General features: G+C 38.2%; 1 protein-coding gene across 1 annotated transcript; it reads right to left on the bottom strand.

The window, feature by feature from the left end:
• Nucleotides 1–3,500: 3,500 nt before the first annotated feature.
• LOC306858695 (leucine-rich repeat-containing protein 17-like) lies at nucleotides 3,501–12,835 on the bottom strand. The gene is made up of 4 exons (XM_079399340.1): nucleotides 12,606–12,835; nucleotides 8,732–9,580; nucleotides 5,816–5,971; nucleotides 3,501–4,161 (listed from the first exon to the last, which is right to left on the bottom strand). The coding sequence occupies exons 2-4, from the start codon at nucleotides 9,474–9,476 to the stop codon at nucleotides 3,743–3,745; spliced, it is 1,320 nt and encodes a 439-aa protein (XP_079255466.1). The 5' UTR covers nucleotides 9,477–9,580; nucleotides 12,606–12,835; the 3' UTR covers nucleotides 3,501–3,742.
• Between the last annotated feature and the right edge of the window lie 1,974 nt (nucleotides 12,836–14,809).

The raw sequence follows: 14,809 nt of genomic DNA, 5'->3' as shown, positions 1-14,809 counted from the left end.
GCCAGAGGCGCCTTTCAAAATAAAAGACTTGTTTCGCCATGTTCCGTTCTGCTTCCGTTATACAAAGTTAACTAAATAACAATATTGACATCTTTATTTATTTACAAACATTAGTTATTAATGTATTAATAATTAGTTTTATACACACACAAACACTTTTGTATTAAATATGGATTTTATTTTGTATATTTTAATAATTATTTAATCTGTAATAATAAAACGAAATAATTAGAATTTTCTTACATATATATATATATATATATATATATATATATATTTTTTTTTGAATAAGCATTGTTCTTTTACTTATTATTTATCAAAAGAATCCTGAAAAAATATCACAGGTCCCAAAAATATTGGAACTGTTTCCAACATTGATGATAAATCTGCATATTAGATTGATTTCTGAAGGATCATGTGGCACTGAAGACTGGAGTAATAATTTCACTTCTAAAGAATTAATTATATTTTAAAGTATATTAAAAATTACAGTTTTTTTCTGTATTTCTGATCAAATGAATGCAGACTTAATGAACATAAGAAACTTTTTTTTTTTTTTTAAAAACGAAAAAAAAACTTATATAATCACAATGAAGGAAAGAAAGGCATATGGGTTGTAGATGTAGATATAGTTTTTCCTTTTTGGGGTGAACATGGCAATATATGTGCAATTTGCAATAACGCTTTTATGCCAGCAGAGAGCGAACATTGACAGTATGTGTCAGACTTCTCACAGCCTTGACATGTCTGAGGATGTTCTAGCTGATACTCAGACAGATGCTTTCATTTATACAGACAACTCTGTGTAGTGCCGCATAATATTATCTGCACGACACAATAACACAGTAAAAGTCCAGTTTATGTGCCCATGGCTGTGTTCAACGTTTATTTTTGTTTCCTATTTGATTTTACATGGGTAGTTATCATTCCTTCAGCTGTGCCAAAATACACCGTTTATAAAAAAATGTGTTGAGATTGGCGCGCGTTTTTATTTTGGCATTACAGTCCCTGAACCTCTTGATATCTTTGGGCATGAACCAGCCCTCATGCTGCTATGAAAGATATTTATCGTTTTTGGTAAACATTTTATCTTTAAAAGGCCAAGAGATTAAACCACTCCTGAAATAGCCACGGTTTTTCCCACAGTTTATTATGTGTGAGTGAAGAGAAAGACAGAGTTTTCATTTTCAATCTGAACATTTATTCAGGTGCACAGAGAAGTATTCTAAGTGCTTGTGATGCTGCCTGTTTAGACAGAAGGTACATTTTATTTATTTATTTATTTATTGTATTTTCTTATTTTATATCATAAAAATGATCAACTGTAAGCTGTATAATGTAAAGGTGCTCTATATTTGGGAATACCACACATGAAATGTTACTATTATCTGACAGATATCATTGAAATCACACATATGTGCCAGCAATAGTCCACGGTCTTTTTAGCCAATCAGAAGCCTCTATGCTTGCCAATCTTATCGCACTTCCGGTCTTTGTTTTGAATTTACATTTTTGCCCCCTCTTTCCTCATATTAGCAAGCTATGTGACATAAGTTGTCCCAAAATACATTCTACACTATGCACTTACACTGAGCACTATGAATTCTACCATCTAATGAATGAATTTTAAGTTATTACAAAGGTTCTTTTCTCATCCGCCATTAGAGCCTGATAGCCTCTCCCCTTCCGCTATGTAAGGAAAGCTCTAAATGTTTATAGCATCTTTAACATCATAACCTGTTATCTTCACTCTTTTTAAGTCTTAAGGTGTGAGTTGGCCTTTGCAGTGCTGACGTTTCCCATCATTGTGTGAATCAGCTTTCCATTTCTCAGTAGGCCTCTGTGGAAAAAGTAACATTCACTGCTCTCATTTTCTGCTTTGCATTGTGGTTTAACCAGTGCCTCAGTTTTCACTTACTTAGGGCATTTATCACTCAAACTTCTCAGAGGAACTGCACCTATCTCACAGCGATCCAGTTTTTCTATTAGTTAAACCAAGTATTTGAATCTGCTGTCTTTTTTATAACTCTCAGAAAGATCAGGCCCTTTCTGACAGAGCATGCTGCGCAACTTCTTGTCCAGGCCCTTGTTGTTTCTAGACTGGACTACTGCAATGCTCTTCTGGCTGGTCTGCCATCAAACACAATCAAACCTCTACAAATGATTCAGAATGCAGCGGCACGACTGATTCAACGAGCCCAAAAGAGCGCATGTTACACCTCTCTTCATCTCCTTGCACTGGCTACCAGTGGTAGCTCGCATCAAGTTCAAGACACTGATGCTTGCGTACAGAACTACCACAGGCTCAGCACCCTCCTACTTCCACTCACTATTACGAACCTGCATCCCCTCCAGAAGTCTGAGATCTGCCATCACAGAGAGGCTCAAAATCACTCTCCAGAACATTCTCGTTCACCATTCCTGGCTGGTGCAATAATCTTCCCACCCCTATCCGGAACGCCGGATCCCTGGCAACCTTCAAGCAACAACTGAAAACTCATCTCTTTCGGCAGTACTTGACTTCATGCTAAACTCAAAAAAAAGAAAAAAGAAAAAAAACTCTTTCCCTCTATCTTTCTCTCCCTCCCTTACTAGCTTGTACTTATTTGAACAATGACTGAGACTTGGTGTTACGAGCACTTCCTCTGTCTGATTGCCTCTTCAAGATTAATCGCTTTTTGTATTCCCCAATTGTAAGTCGCTTTGGATAAAAGCGTCTGCCAAATGACTAAATGTAAATGTAACTCTCAAAAGATTAAAATAAATAAACCAAGACAGATGTGGACAGTAGTGGAAGAGCAACACTTCTCCACGTTTAAGGCAACGGAAGCTAAGCAAAATCACGCCACTCAGATTTAATGCTGAAAACATCTGTGCTGCTGAAAACAATTATTAATTAAAAGGATGAGCTCTTCATCCATTTATTTACTTTGATTCCCTAGCCATGTTTTCACTAAAATGCATGGAGTCCCCATATGGCCCTCCACCTGAACTGCAAAAAAATTTCCCCAGGTTTTTCACTCATTGCATTCTCTCAAAGCAGTGACATAAACTGCAGATCCGTAATCTTCTCGCATCTGTTTCTTTTCAGACAGGATGGAGATAAAAATGTGGCTCTGGAGAAAAACTGTAGTATACGCTTGCCCTCCCCTCTCAGAAAAATGCCTTTCTAATGTTCAGTCTCTTACGGCCAATGTTCTCTAGACATATACATCACAGGACTGATATATACATACACATCTCTATTTTGTAGACTTTACAGTTTCTTTTTGTGCTTTATCTTGTTGGAGATTTGAACATGTGGGCTTTACCTGGTGTGTAACATAATGTGGGTGCCTTGCATGGAAAAGGGAATTGTTCTTATGCTTACATGTGTAAGTATTTGATAGTTTTTATGTGTTGTTGCATTTTGAAATGTGTCTGAATAAAAAATTCACAGCATGGGGCACTATATTTTGCCTCTTCAAATTTGGTTAATGGGCAAACATAAGACTCATCAGTGAATTAAAAAAAACAAATCAATCTGTATTTTATTTATCATTATTCGATTTACAAAATTACTCATTAGAAATACTAAAACATACGTAAACTTCAACTGCTTGATTTCCGATTGGACTGAATTAATCTGCTAATGTGACAGCATATTAAAGTTTCATCTCTCACACAGTCAGAATGGGAAAATGATTTGTTCATGACAGAATAATAAAAAAAAAGAGTTCCCAACAGAATCACAATTTCCATCTTAAGTCAGACGGATGATCTCAAATTTCTTAGGCCCTCTGTAAGGTCTGGGCCCCAATTCTTCTTCATCTATCTCAGCTGTGAGCTCCTGAGCTGTGATGCCTGCCGGGTCAGTGCCAGATACCTGGCCCAGCTGCTTGTCTTTAGGGCAGTCTGCATTGTAGGTCTTAACGTAATTTTCCACTGGCCAACCATGGAACTCTTCTGGTTCACTGCACACCAGACCTGTGTGGGACACACCGGGGTGGTGCTTCAGCCAATAGATCAAGTAATGAATGTTGTAATCACAAATCCAGGGGTTGTCCTCTAGAGACAGTCTTTTCAGGAAGTACAGGTCCTCCAAAACGCCATATTGAAAATAGCGAAGGCTGTTGTTGGATAGGTCCAATTCTCCCAAGTACAGCAGGCCTGTAAAAGCAGCTACATAAGACAGAAAAAGAAGTAAATAGATGAACTGTCTCTTCAGATTTTTACAACCTAGAAATAATAATACAATTCTGGTTATTTCATTAAGACTAAAATAAAAAGCACAAATTAAACCATATTGAATGCATTATTAATTGTTAATTTTTGGTTATGCATTGTTATATATCAAATAGATTCATATGATTTTATACATTTGATTTTATTTAAATATTTACATACTGTTGATATGAAAAACCAGAGCATTCCTTTAACTAGAGGATAGGACTGCATGAATTACACCTCTTTTGCTTTGAAGTGAGCTCAGTCTGCTGTTCTCGCTGTGATCTCTGAACTGACTGATGAACTAAGCAGAAGCTAAACTGCTCTTCCAGAGCCTGTAGTGTGACTGAATCAGAGTTATCATCCCTCTAGGGAACCACTGGATGACACACCCTGCTGCTCTGTTCATTGGAGCCCAACTGACTGTGATTAAGTGCATTGTTTAGGCAGTTTAGAAAGGCTTAGATGTCTTATAATTATGGCAGCAACAGCAAGTACTTTTTTCTTGTTTGTATTGATCTCTATGGTGAAAGAAAATGACAAATGTGAATTCTGTGTATAAACGTCTGAGGAAGCACTTTTGGTGTAGATTTAACTGTAAAAAAATGCAGGCAGGGGAATACAGTGGTCAGTTGATTAAATATATGGTATTTCTAATGACTTTAAGGAAAATTGAAATGGATTTGCTTTAAACCAAAGAGTTGACTGTACAGTGTCTGACAAACTCTGGAAATAAAATTATAGAAAGTCAAAAAGATTCAACCCTTCTTGAAGACTTACATCCCAACACTGAAGTTATTGTATGGCTTTAAAATGGAGATTTTCAACCTTTACAGTTCAGGGACCTAAAGTGTATATATAAAAAGCTATGCTGTCTTGGTAACCCTTTAAATTAGACATCATTAAGATCATTTGGAAACATTCATGCAAATGATCTCCACACATCCCACTTCAACAGGCTATTACACACAAGACCTTTTGTGTTTCATGGAAGAAAGATTACAGGATTCCCAGAGCTGCTAAATGTGCCTGCTCAGCAAGAAAGGGCCTGCAGATTTTATTTTTTTATTTTTTATTTTTTTACAAGCAATTCTATTCTGTGAACCCCCTGCTCAGTTTGCTCTAACTGGTAAAGGCTTGAAAATTAACATGCTGAGATTTATTGCTTTCTCCAGAATAACAACTCTTGATAGCTGTGCTGCATAGTTGAGGCACACTTTGATTTCTCTCATTCTTTATTCCCAAAAAACTAATTTTCTGAAGTTCTTTCACCCACCCAGTCTTTTGACAAGTGATTGTCACATATAAGCCCTTCAGTTTAATGTAGAGGCCAGAGTCGATTCCTTCACCACTGTTTGTGGCCTGTGTTCTAAATTCTAAACGGAAAGGAAAATGAAAGGTTTCTAGTTAACCTTTCATGAATTCCCCAACTGTTGTCTTTTCATTCAGTGTCTGACAAGATGCTTTAAAGCTTTAATGTCAGACTTCTTTTCTCTTGAGACTCCTTCCTTGTCACATATTGCTGCCAAACATCTGTTTCTGCACTTTGTACAACAATCAAATAAGTATATGTCTCGAGGACAGGATTTGGTTGTGTACCATTGCTTACCTGTGTCGATGCTTTCCAAACTGTTTCCACTCAGGTTCAAGAACTTTAGGTCTTTAACATTTACAAACTCCTTTGGTCTCAGCTGCTTGATGTTGTTTCTGGATAAATCCAGTCTCACAATATCCAACGGGATGTCAGCCGGCACTGTTTTAAGGCCTACGGAAGAGAGAGTAAAATTACTGTAATTATATAGGCCTATTGGAAAAGGTAACTTCATAATTAGCACAATTACACATTTGATTAACATGTGCATTCGGCAACGAATGTTACTTCATTTTGAGTTATTTTGATTCCCAAGTGAATATTATGCAATTGACAGTGTGCTTGCAAAGCACTTTGAAGGGCTTTCTGTATTTCCAAATGATTTCCAGCAGGCTAAACATACATGGAAACATCTGCCATGACAATTGTTGGAAGTTCTGTACAGTTGGTTCCTTGTTGGTGGTCTGCTAAAGTCATTTTCTCAGACACTTACTGATAATGGCATTCAAACTAACTAGTATCTGTATATGGATCTTAAATTATACGCAAAACATGATCGTTGTGAAGAAGCCCTCTGTTTATTTTGGAAAATTCTAGGCACTCGAAAGCTCAACGCAACACTTTGGATGGTTCCAGCAAACCGTGCCTGGCTATATTTATTTATATCATCACAGAGAGAGCTATTAAAATCGTACACATGGCACACGTTTGGTAGTAGCTCTCGAAACTCTGCAAGACATCACTGTCTGTGTGATATTCGGAAATGTCATCGTGGGACCTGTCTGCTTGACATGTGCAAAAGCTATGCAGCATGCTGAACTGATACAGCTGCACTTCCTGCTTTGACCTGCCAGAGCACCTGTTTTAAACCCTAGAGTGCCTTCAATGAGAGATCTTGCTCAGATTTTACATTCTGCTTTTGTTCTGCCACATATATAAACACAGATTTGATCCACAGCTACTACTAGAGTTGATATGACAATGTTTTACAGTGTCTCTTGGATCTGGAGATTTCTGAATTGTACCCAAAGAAATGAACTTGCTGTAATTCTTGTAACTAATTCAGGGAAAGCATTCCCAGAAGTTGAGATCACTAATTCTTGGCTTTTAGTCTCCTGCTAGATTCCTACATGTATTTTCTGCGATTAATGCTGACAAAGAAATAGCCATTTATCCCTTAGGTCCCCAGAACGGATGATGTAATGCTACAAAAGTGTGATTTTTTTTTTTGATGGAGTGATTCAGGACTCCAGACTGCTGACTCACTATTTCTGACAAGCGGGAGAAGTCCAAATCCCACTGACTTCAAAATCCATCTGACTTCATTTATTTCACTTCATTTGACTGTTTTCCATCACACACGTTTTGCTGGCCTCATCTAACCCTGACGATTTCGTCTTTGGCGTGGCAGTGTCTCTCATCTCGTTATGGATGTCAGAGCACATTTTGCTAGTTTTTCAAAATAATGAACCTCACTTTACAAAATGGAGAACTCAAAATTCATGTGCAGAAACTGAGAAGAGAAAAAATCTTGCACCGACAAAGAGCTCTTTCATAGTTAAATGCAGAATTATATCTGTCTTCCTTGAGTGAAATTTAAGTGACACTTTCCTTGTCATATCTCACAGCCATCTGTTCATAAGAAAAAACCTCTCTTGTCCTAAGTCCTTCCCTGAAACACTATAAAACATGCATACGACAGACCAGCACTGCCCTCGTATTCCCTTGGAGATTTGCATGTATAGCCGTAGTAATCTGGTATTTCCTATGCTTTTGGAAGAGAGTTTTTTTAGGGGACTGATTCACAAAGGGACCAATTTTTATATGAATTTTACATTTTGAAATATAACACTGAGATTCAAGCTTCAGAAAAGTTATGGTGTCTTGATAACAGTCAGAATATGGCATTAATGTGTCTCTAGAGAGAAGTCTCCAGACGTTGAAGCTGGAAAGATACTCATTCCCTTTCCACTAGTTCCCTGCATCTTATATTTAATGTTTCCAGGCATTTGTTCCACTCTGCTGTGAATTAGAGTAATTTACCACATGCTGAGTCAGCAGAATATCTATCTATCTATCTATCTATCTATCTATCTATCTATCTATCTATCTATCTATCTATCTATCTATCTATCTATCTATCTATCTATCTATCTATGAACTTAAAGTTGTCATTTTTTATTCAAATTTTTCCTCCAATTGACACCATGCCTTAGCATATGCATTTATGTATTTTTCTTAAACACTAGATGAAAAGCTGCTTTACACAATTAAAAGGGAGTGTCTATGGATTTGAGGAAAGCATTATTCATTGTGTGAGTGTTTATTGTGGAATAAATGACACTTCGCCCTAACCGGTACTGCAGAGAAACCAACATTTCAATTTGCTAAAAAGAAACCACACATTTTCAAACTAAACCTGTTCATCTTTCTGTCAGATTTAATTGCATAATTGCATTTCATTTGGCAGCCTCCTTCACAAATCTTTTCACATTCTTGTTTCATACAAAAGCTAAATGATTCAAAAATAATTATGCATAATTCAATAAACTGATTAGTATATTAGTAAGGTCAAATAGTTTTTTTTATTTGTTTTAATGGGAGTGCTAATCACTGAATAGTGAAATCTCTTTCAGCCAACAGAATTGGTTTAGTGGAAAGAATTTTTCATGATACCACTGTTGCGGTCATACAGTCAGCCAAATATTGCTCAAGCTTTCTTGGTAACCCCTTTTTACTGGACACAACATGAGCAGAAAATACTGTGTGCACCTTTACAGTGACCATTATAGTCACCATGGTTTGCCAAGTCAATTGTGAATCACTGGATTTTCCCAAACAGGGTAATGTGTTTGTTTCTTCACAAGCACAACTTGATTTCACTCCCACGTCTCCCCAAATGTCCCTCAAAATAGTGAGCAATAGCTTTCTCACCTCTGTTCCTGCAGTCCAGATGGGGCACAGGGTGAAAGTAGGTGTGGCATAGAGAGGTTGCGTCAGACTTTTTTTGTGAAGCCGGTAGGGACTGATTGTCTGGATGTGGGATCAATTCGTTTTTCTGCTGAGGGGAACACAGAAGCTCTGCATCTAGCTTCTTCAGTTGCCTCCCCCAGAATTCCATGGGCTCAGCACAGCATGCGTAATTGCCCATGTTACGGTTACTGGGCACTTGAATGAACCTGACCAGGCTGTCCAGCTGGCAGTCACACCTCCAGGGATTGTCATGGAGTCGCAAGTACTTGAGTTGCGGCATTGGGATCAGCATGCCTTCGCTTGCCACCTGCAGACGGTTGTGCTGCAGCAGTAAAGTGGTGAGTCTGTTCAGGCCATTGAACGCTCCCTCGTCTATGCGGGAGATTTCATTCTGCTGGAGGTCCAGACTCTTCAGGTTTCTGAAGTGACTGAAGGTGTTGTCTCGCAGCACCTGGATCCGGTTCCGTGCTAGCAGCAGGTGGTGAATGTCCTCTGGCCAGCCCAACAGTGCGGCTGTCAGATGGCGCTCTTGGCAGTCTAAGAACTTTTCCCCATTGACTGTACTTTCCTTGCAGTCTGCAGCAAACCGCTTGGTGGTACTTGACCGTTCTCGACTCCGCATTCGGCGTCCCTTTCCACCCTTTCGTGCCTCAGTTGCCCAGACCACCAGGCACAGCAGCAGCAGCAGACCGCAGAGCAGCCGCATGGCAAACAGCAGCAGCTGGGCTAACCAGTCAAGTAGAGTCTCAGTGTAACTTCGATAAACCGAGAGCTTGCTTTAGTCAGAGTGAGGGGGCACAGCTGCAGACCCTGAGAAAAAGCAAACGAAATGTAAATAACTGCATTACCAAGAGCTGCATTCCGAACAGAGAGAGATTACATACACTCAAATGAAAAGAACCTTTGTCTTATAGTTAATTCAAAACAAGTAAAACCTCATAGGACAGTAGTTATTTTTAAAGGAATCTACAACATATATTTTGTGTTCCCTTCTATGAAAATGTATAGTTTTGTCATCCAAAGGGTTTAAATGCCAAAATGTGAGGCTTATATATTTGGTAAAACACATTAATGCTGCACAGACATTGACAGAAAGGAAGTTTGGAGCATTTGTACACACATATGTGTGCAAGTCCTATTGCATCATCCCTTGAATCTGTTGCACAGCTTACAAATCCTCACCTGTGACAAACATTAACCAAGAAATTCATTATCTTTAGATATGGTGAATTGATTTTGATTGGTTGACAGATGTTACAAGGTGTGTTTTATTTCTATAACAGCACTGCTAAGAAGTCGTTCCAGGGTTTGTTGACCCATCATCACTATCACTTTGCCACATTCTTTCCAAGTTAGTAACAGTAGACCATAAAAAGTAGATTTACACATCCTGAAATAAACACACTATATAGACAAGTACGTTTGGTAACTGTGATACAGTTTAGTATAGAATAAGCATTGAATTCTTGAAATCCACTTTGTGTCATGGCTGCATTTCCACCTTTGTTGTGCATTAATGTTCAACAATTTAATAGTCCATCATAAATTGTTCCTTACTTTGAAAAGTTTCATTACCGTATATCAAGGATCAGTGCAGCATACTGTTATAACAATAATTAAAAATGATCTACCATATTTGGATGACCGCTTTCCCTAGTGATTGCATAAAAACTGAATGAATTACAACTCGATTTCTGGCATAATCCCTTTCATGAGCCCACACCCTGCTATGTCAATATTTGCCTTGTGGGGAGACATGCTGTATTTTTACTATTTAATAACAATTACAAATAAGCCCTCATTTCCTACATGTTTTTCTCTCAGTTTGCTCATGCATTAATGTTATAACCCATAGACTTGGCCTGAGTCACCGTGCTGTGTGCTATTGCAGAGACATATATAAGCTATTTGTTGATTGACTTCTTCAAAAATATAAAGACTGTCTCTCTAGCACTCTCAAAACATTGTGCTGTTTGTTTGAGTAGTCTGGCGTAGTCTGTTGAGTAATGTGAATTAAGATGAATAGGAATGCTGACAGATAGTTTCACATACTATAACCCTCTTCTATGAGACAACAGTTTGCTATTTAAAGCACGCTTTTAACTGGCTAACAGGAGAAACAAGAGTGAACTGGAAGGGCAGTGCTAGTAAAAACGCTCTAACTTGAACAGGGATTCTGTACTGTACTTATTCTGTCTCCAGCCTGATCATTCTGCTTGTGAGTCTGCTAAATATCTGCCCAAAAATTCTTGTGTAACTTGCCATTGAACCATTTACAGCACTAACACTCATTGGTCCTCCTACACTAGCAGATATCAGTGAAATTCAGCAATGGATTTTTGGTTCTCTCTTTCCAGTGATAAAACGGCATGAAACCTTGTGAATATGGTGTGCGATAATCACTTAATCCTTTATTTATTTTTTTACTTTTTCCTGCTTTTTCTTCACAGACTTTATAACAGGTTCTATAACTTTTAGTGCATATACCCCAGGACATATGCAGTGCATTCCTGTACAGATCAGTGAAGTAACATGCATTTAATCCTTAGTGATCGGATAGACATCCAATCATATAGTACTTACTCAAGCAAAACAGAAAACGCCACTTGCGTTGTGATTGCATTAACCAAAGAATTTCCTTTCAAATTTTCAGAATTTAATATAAACATTTCTAAATAAAACAGCTTTTGCTTGTTGAAATCTATAATGTCATTTTGACATCTATACATTTTTTTAGTTGAGATCACAAGAAAAATGTTGTACTGTTAAGATTAGGATATAGAAACATTTAAGTTGAAAACGTTTTGTCGATATCTGGATAGAAATGTTATGTTAAAATCCCACACACACAAACTATGATAATCCCAGGTATAAAGGGAGTCTGTGAGCAGATATGCCTGGGATAAGCTCTGCTAATGGAGCGGACATTAACAGGAAACAGTCAGCACTTCAGGTGAATGAACTAGCACAACACAATCCTTATGCGAGTCCCTGGCTGCCACAGCCTTGGTTTACTACAATAATAGAAAGAAAGAAGAACTAAGGTATGGTAAACCTCAATGGGAAATGGAGCAGAACGGGCACTGTTCACTGTCCAACATGAGAGGGGGAGTGTGTATTTTCTATTCAACTCCTTTAGTTTTTTATATTCCATGCCACCCAAATTCCAGGTCACCCAGCATGTCCAAAGGAATGCTCCTGATTATGTCAGGTCCAGAGATAAAGACCTGAAATAACATTGAGAAGAATTTACCCCCCTCCCACACCGTATAGACCCTATAGTTATCAGCACAATGTGTGTGTGAGAGAACACACTTACATGGCCAGCAGCGCTTAATTAAAACCATTTGAACTTTCTGCTTGAGGAGGAAAAGTCTGGGTTTTTTTTTTTACTTCTATCAGATTGTTATCCTTTTAACTCAACCCTAAAAATCAAGTGGTATAATTGGTATAATCCTTTGGACTCACATAGACATCAATCAATACTTTACTGTCCAGGCTTTTTTTTTTTTTTAAGAAGATCACAAACATGCATTTCAGAATAATCACTCAGTCTTTCTCCTCACGTTTTTGCTACTTTCCTGAACCAGCATGTGGAGTTGGACAGTGTATCTTGAGTAGAGACACAATTGCTAAACAAACTTTTCACACAAACTGCCTCCAGTCAATGCCCAAATCCTTGCCAAAATTAACATTGCAGGAAGCATGCAAACCTGAAACTGTAGTCGAGTCAAGAGTGCATGACTTACTGTACGTTCATCTGCACTGGCATTGCAATAAAGATTTCCCCACACACATGCAAACATTCACACCCATAATATAAGTCCTCAGATACCTGTGCACAGGGAAATGCATCCGAAATCTCATCCAATCTGGATATGTCCTGTTAGCTGATCTTTAGGTCCTGTCATAAGCTTTGTGCTGTGCTGGATGCCTGAACTCAGCTGTCTGACTGTATGTGTGTGTGTGTGTGTGTGTGTGTGTGTGTGTGTATGAGCATATGTGTGTGTGAGGCTCAGTGCATCCCCCAAGCTTGTGCCTGCATGGTTTTAAATTACACATTGCGTCTCTGTGCAGGCGAGCAGACCCACATGTCCCTGTTACAACTGTACCGCCTCCAGGCTTCCAGCACTTTGTGAGGCTCTTCATCAGTCTGATGTCAAAGAGACTCTGGGTGAGGCAACCCCATTCAAACGATGTGGAAAGTATGTTTCTGGGCTTGTTTTAAAGGGGTAGTTCGCCCAAAATTAAACGTGAGACATGATATCTGGCATAATTTCATTCATGAGGGAACTTTTTTGGTAAATAATTTGTGTCATATTCAGTGAATCAGTTTGTGCAGTTTATAAAAGTATTCACGAATCAGATTTATACGGTTCTTGAGTTCACTGGAGTTCAAACTCAAGCAATATTAAAAATCTCTCCTCTCAAGGAAAGAAAGTACATCGTACAGGTTTGGAACACCATAAGAGTGCATAAATGATAACAGGATTTCAGTGTTTGAGTGAAATATTACTTGTGAAGCAGAAATGTTGGCATATCTGTCTATCATCTTGAGCAACTTGTCTTTGAGAACCATCTTGCATTTATTATGCATTTTACATTTGTACTCATAGTTGCGTAAACATGAAACAAATACAATTGAATGGCATCTTGTTTTGTAAATGAAATGATGATTGAAGCACTGGGAGACTTGCTTGCTTTTATCTCTGGCATGTCCTTGGGACTGTTTTTTTTCTACATGTTTGTTAACATCACCTCATAAATGAACAGAACCTACCCCTAATACTGGGCCCCTGCGTAGAAACACGACCTGCCCTGCAGTGAGGGCTTTGGTGTGTCTGTTCCCAGAAGACATTTGGGGGGGACTGCCAAGATGAAATGACTGCCAAATCTTTTATTCTCAGTCTGCAAGCAGTTTTAATTGTGGAGTATTGATTCAAATAAAATTCCTGAATCTTAAATAGTAGATTGTGGCACTAACAATGCCAAGACCAAAGGTTTGATTCCCAGGGAGTGCATGAACTGATAAAAATGTAAAATACAGATTATGAATCTTTATTTTCACAGTAGCATTGCAATGTAGGGTTATCCTACGGAGCCCCTTAGAGCTCATGGTGGTGGAAAGATTTCGGGGTGGGTGAAAAAAAACTGGTTTCCACCACCATAAGCTCTAAGGGGCTCCGTTTTATCCAGCCTCCAGGTACTGGAAAAAGAGTTGTGTTCTGTGCCCAAAACCAACCTTGTTATCTTTAGCAATACAATAATAGGCCTACTAAAATCTTTCAGTAACCATTACATTTTCAATCTGACTTATGTTTATGATTTTTGTCTCCAGATGTGTTTTTGACACAAATAGATGTTTGATCATGCAGATTTTGACTTTGTTTTTGAGGGAACAGCTGTGTATCATTTGTATTGTGTAGTTCAATGGCCGGAGGACAAAGACAATTGCTCATGCAAAAATTTGAAAAGATAAGATCAAAATGTTTTATCAAAACCAAGTTGTATTTTTACAGTTGCCTGTATGTTTCTCAGAGAAGGAGAGAAAAGAACTCACATCCTTTTCTGGCGTTTATCCACGAACCGATTGGAACTGCATTGTGTTGCTGCTGTTGGCATGGATACAGTGCTTCCATAGGGATATGATTAATTTGTATAGTCTGTATTAATAGTCATCTGCGGTTATTAAAACATACTGAATTCTGGAAAATTCCACAGTAGACACTGCAAAAGCATATTTATGGTAATGGATCATTTATTGTACTGTTATAATTACTAATGTGTAAAAATGCCCTTTGGGTTTAAACTATGGCTGCTTCCCACCTGGAATGAAAACGGATTCCTGATTTCACCGCGTTTAGTTGCACAAGACATGATGTAATCAAGCATGCACTCCCAGGAATTGGAACATTTTGGGATGAAGATAAATTTGGACACTCTCCTCAAATCCTGTTCCTGAAATCCTGTTCCAGGCGAGTTTGCATTTCACTATCCTAAACTTGTGAAATTAAAAAATAAATAAATAAAAAATCAGGT

The sequence above is a fragment of the Barbus barbus genome, assembly GCF_936440315.1.
Source record: "Barbus barbus genome assembly, chromosome: 39".
NCBI lineage: Eukaryota > Metazoa > Chordata > Actinopteri > Cypriniformes > Cyprinidae > Barbus > Barbus barbus.
The sequence above is the reverse complement of the archived record's forward strand: the minus strand, read 5'-3'. Positions and strand labels throughout refer to the sequence as shown.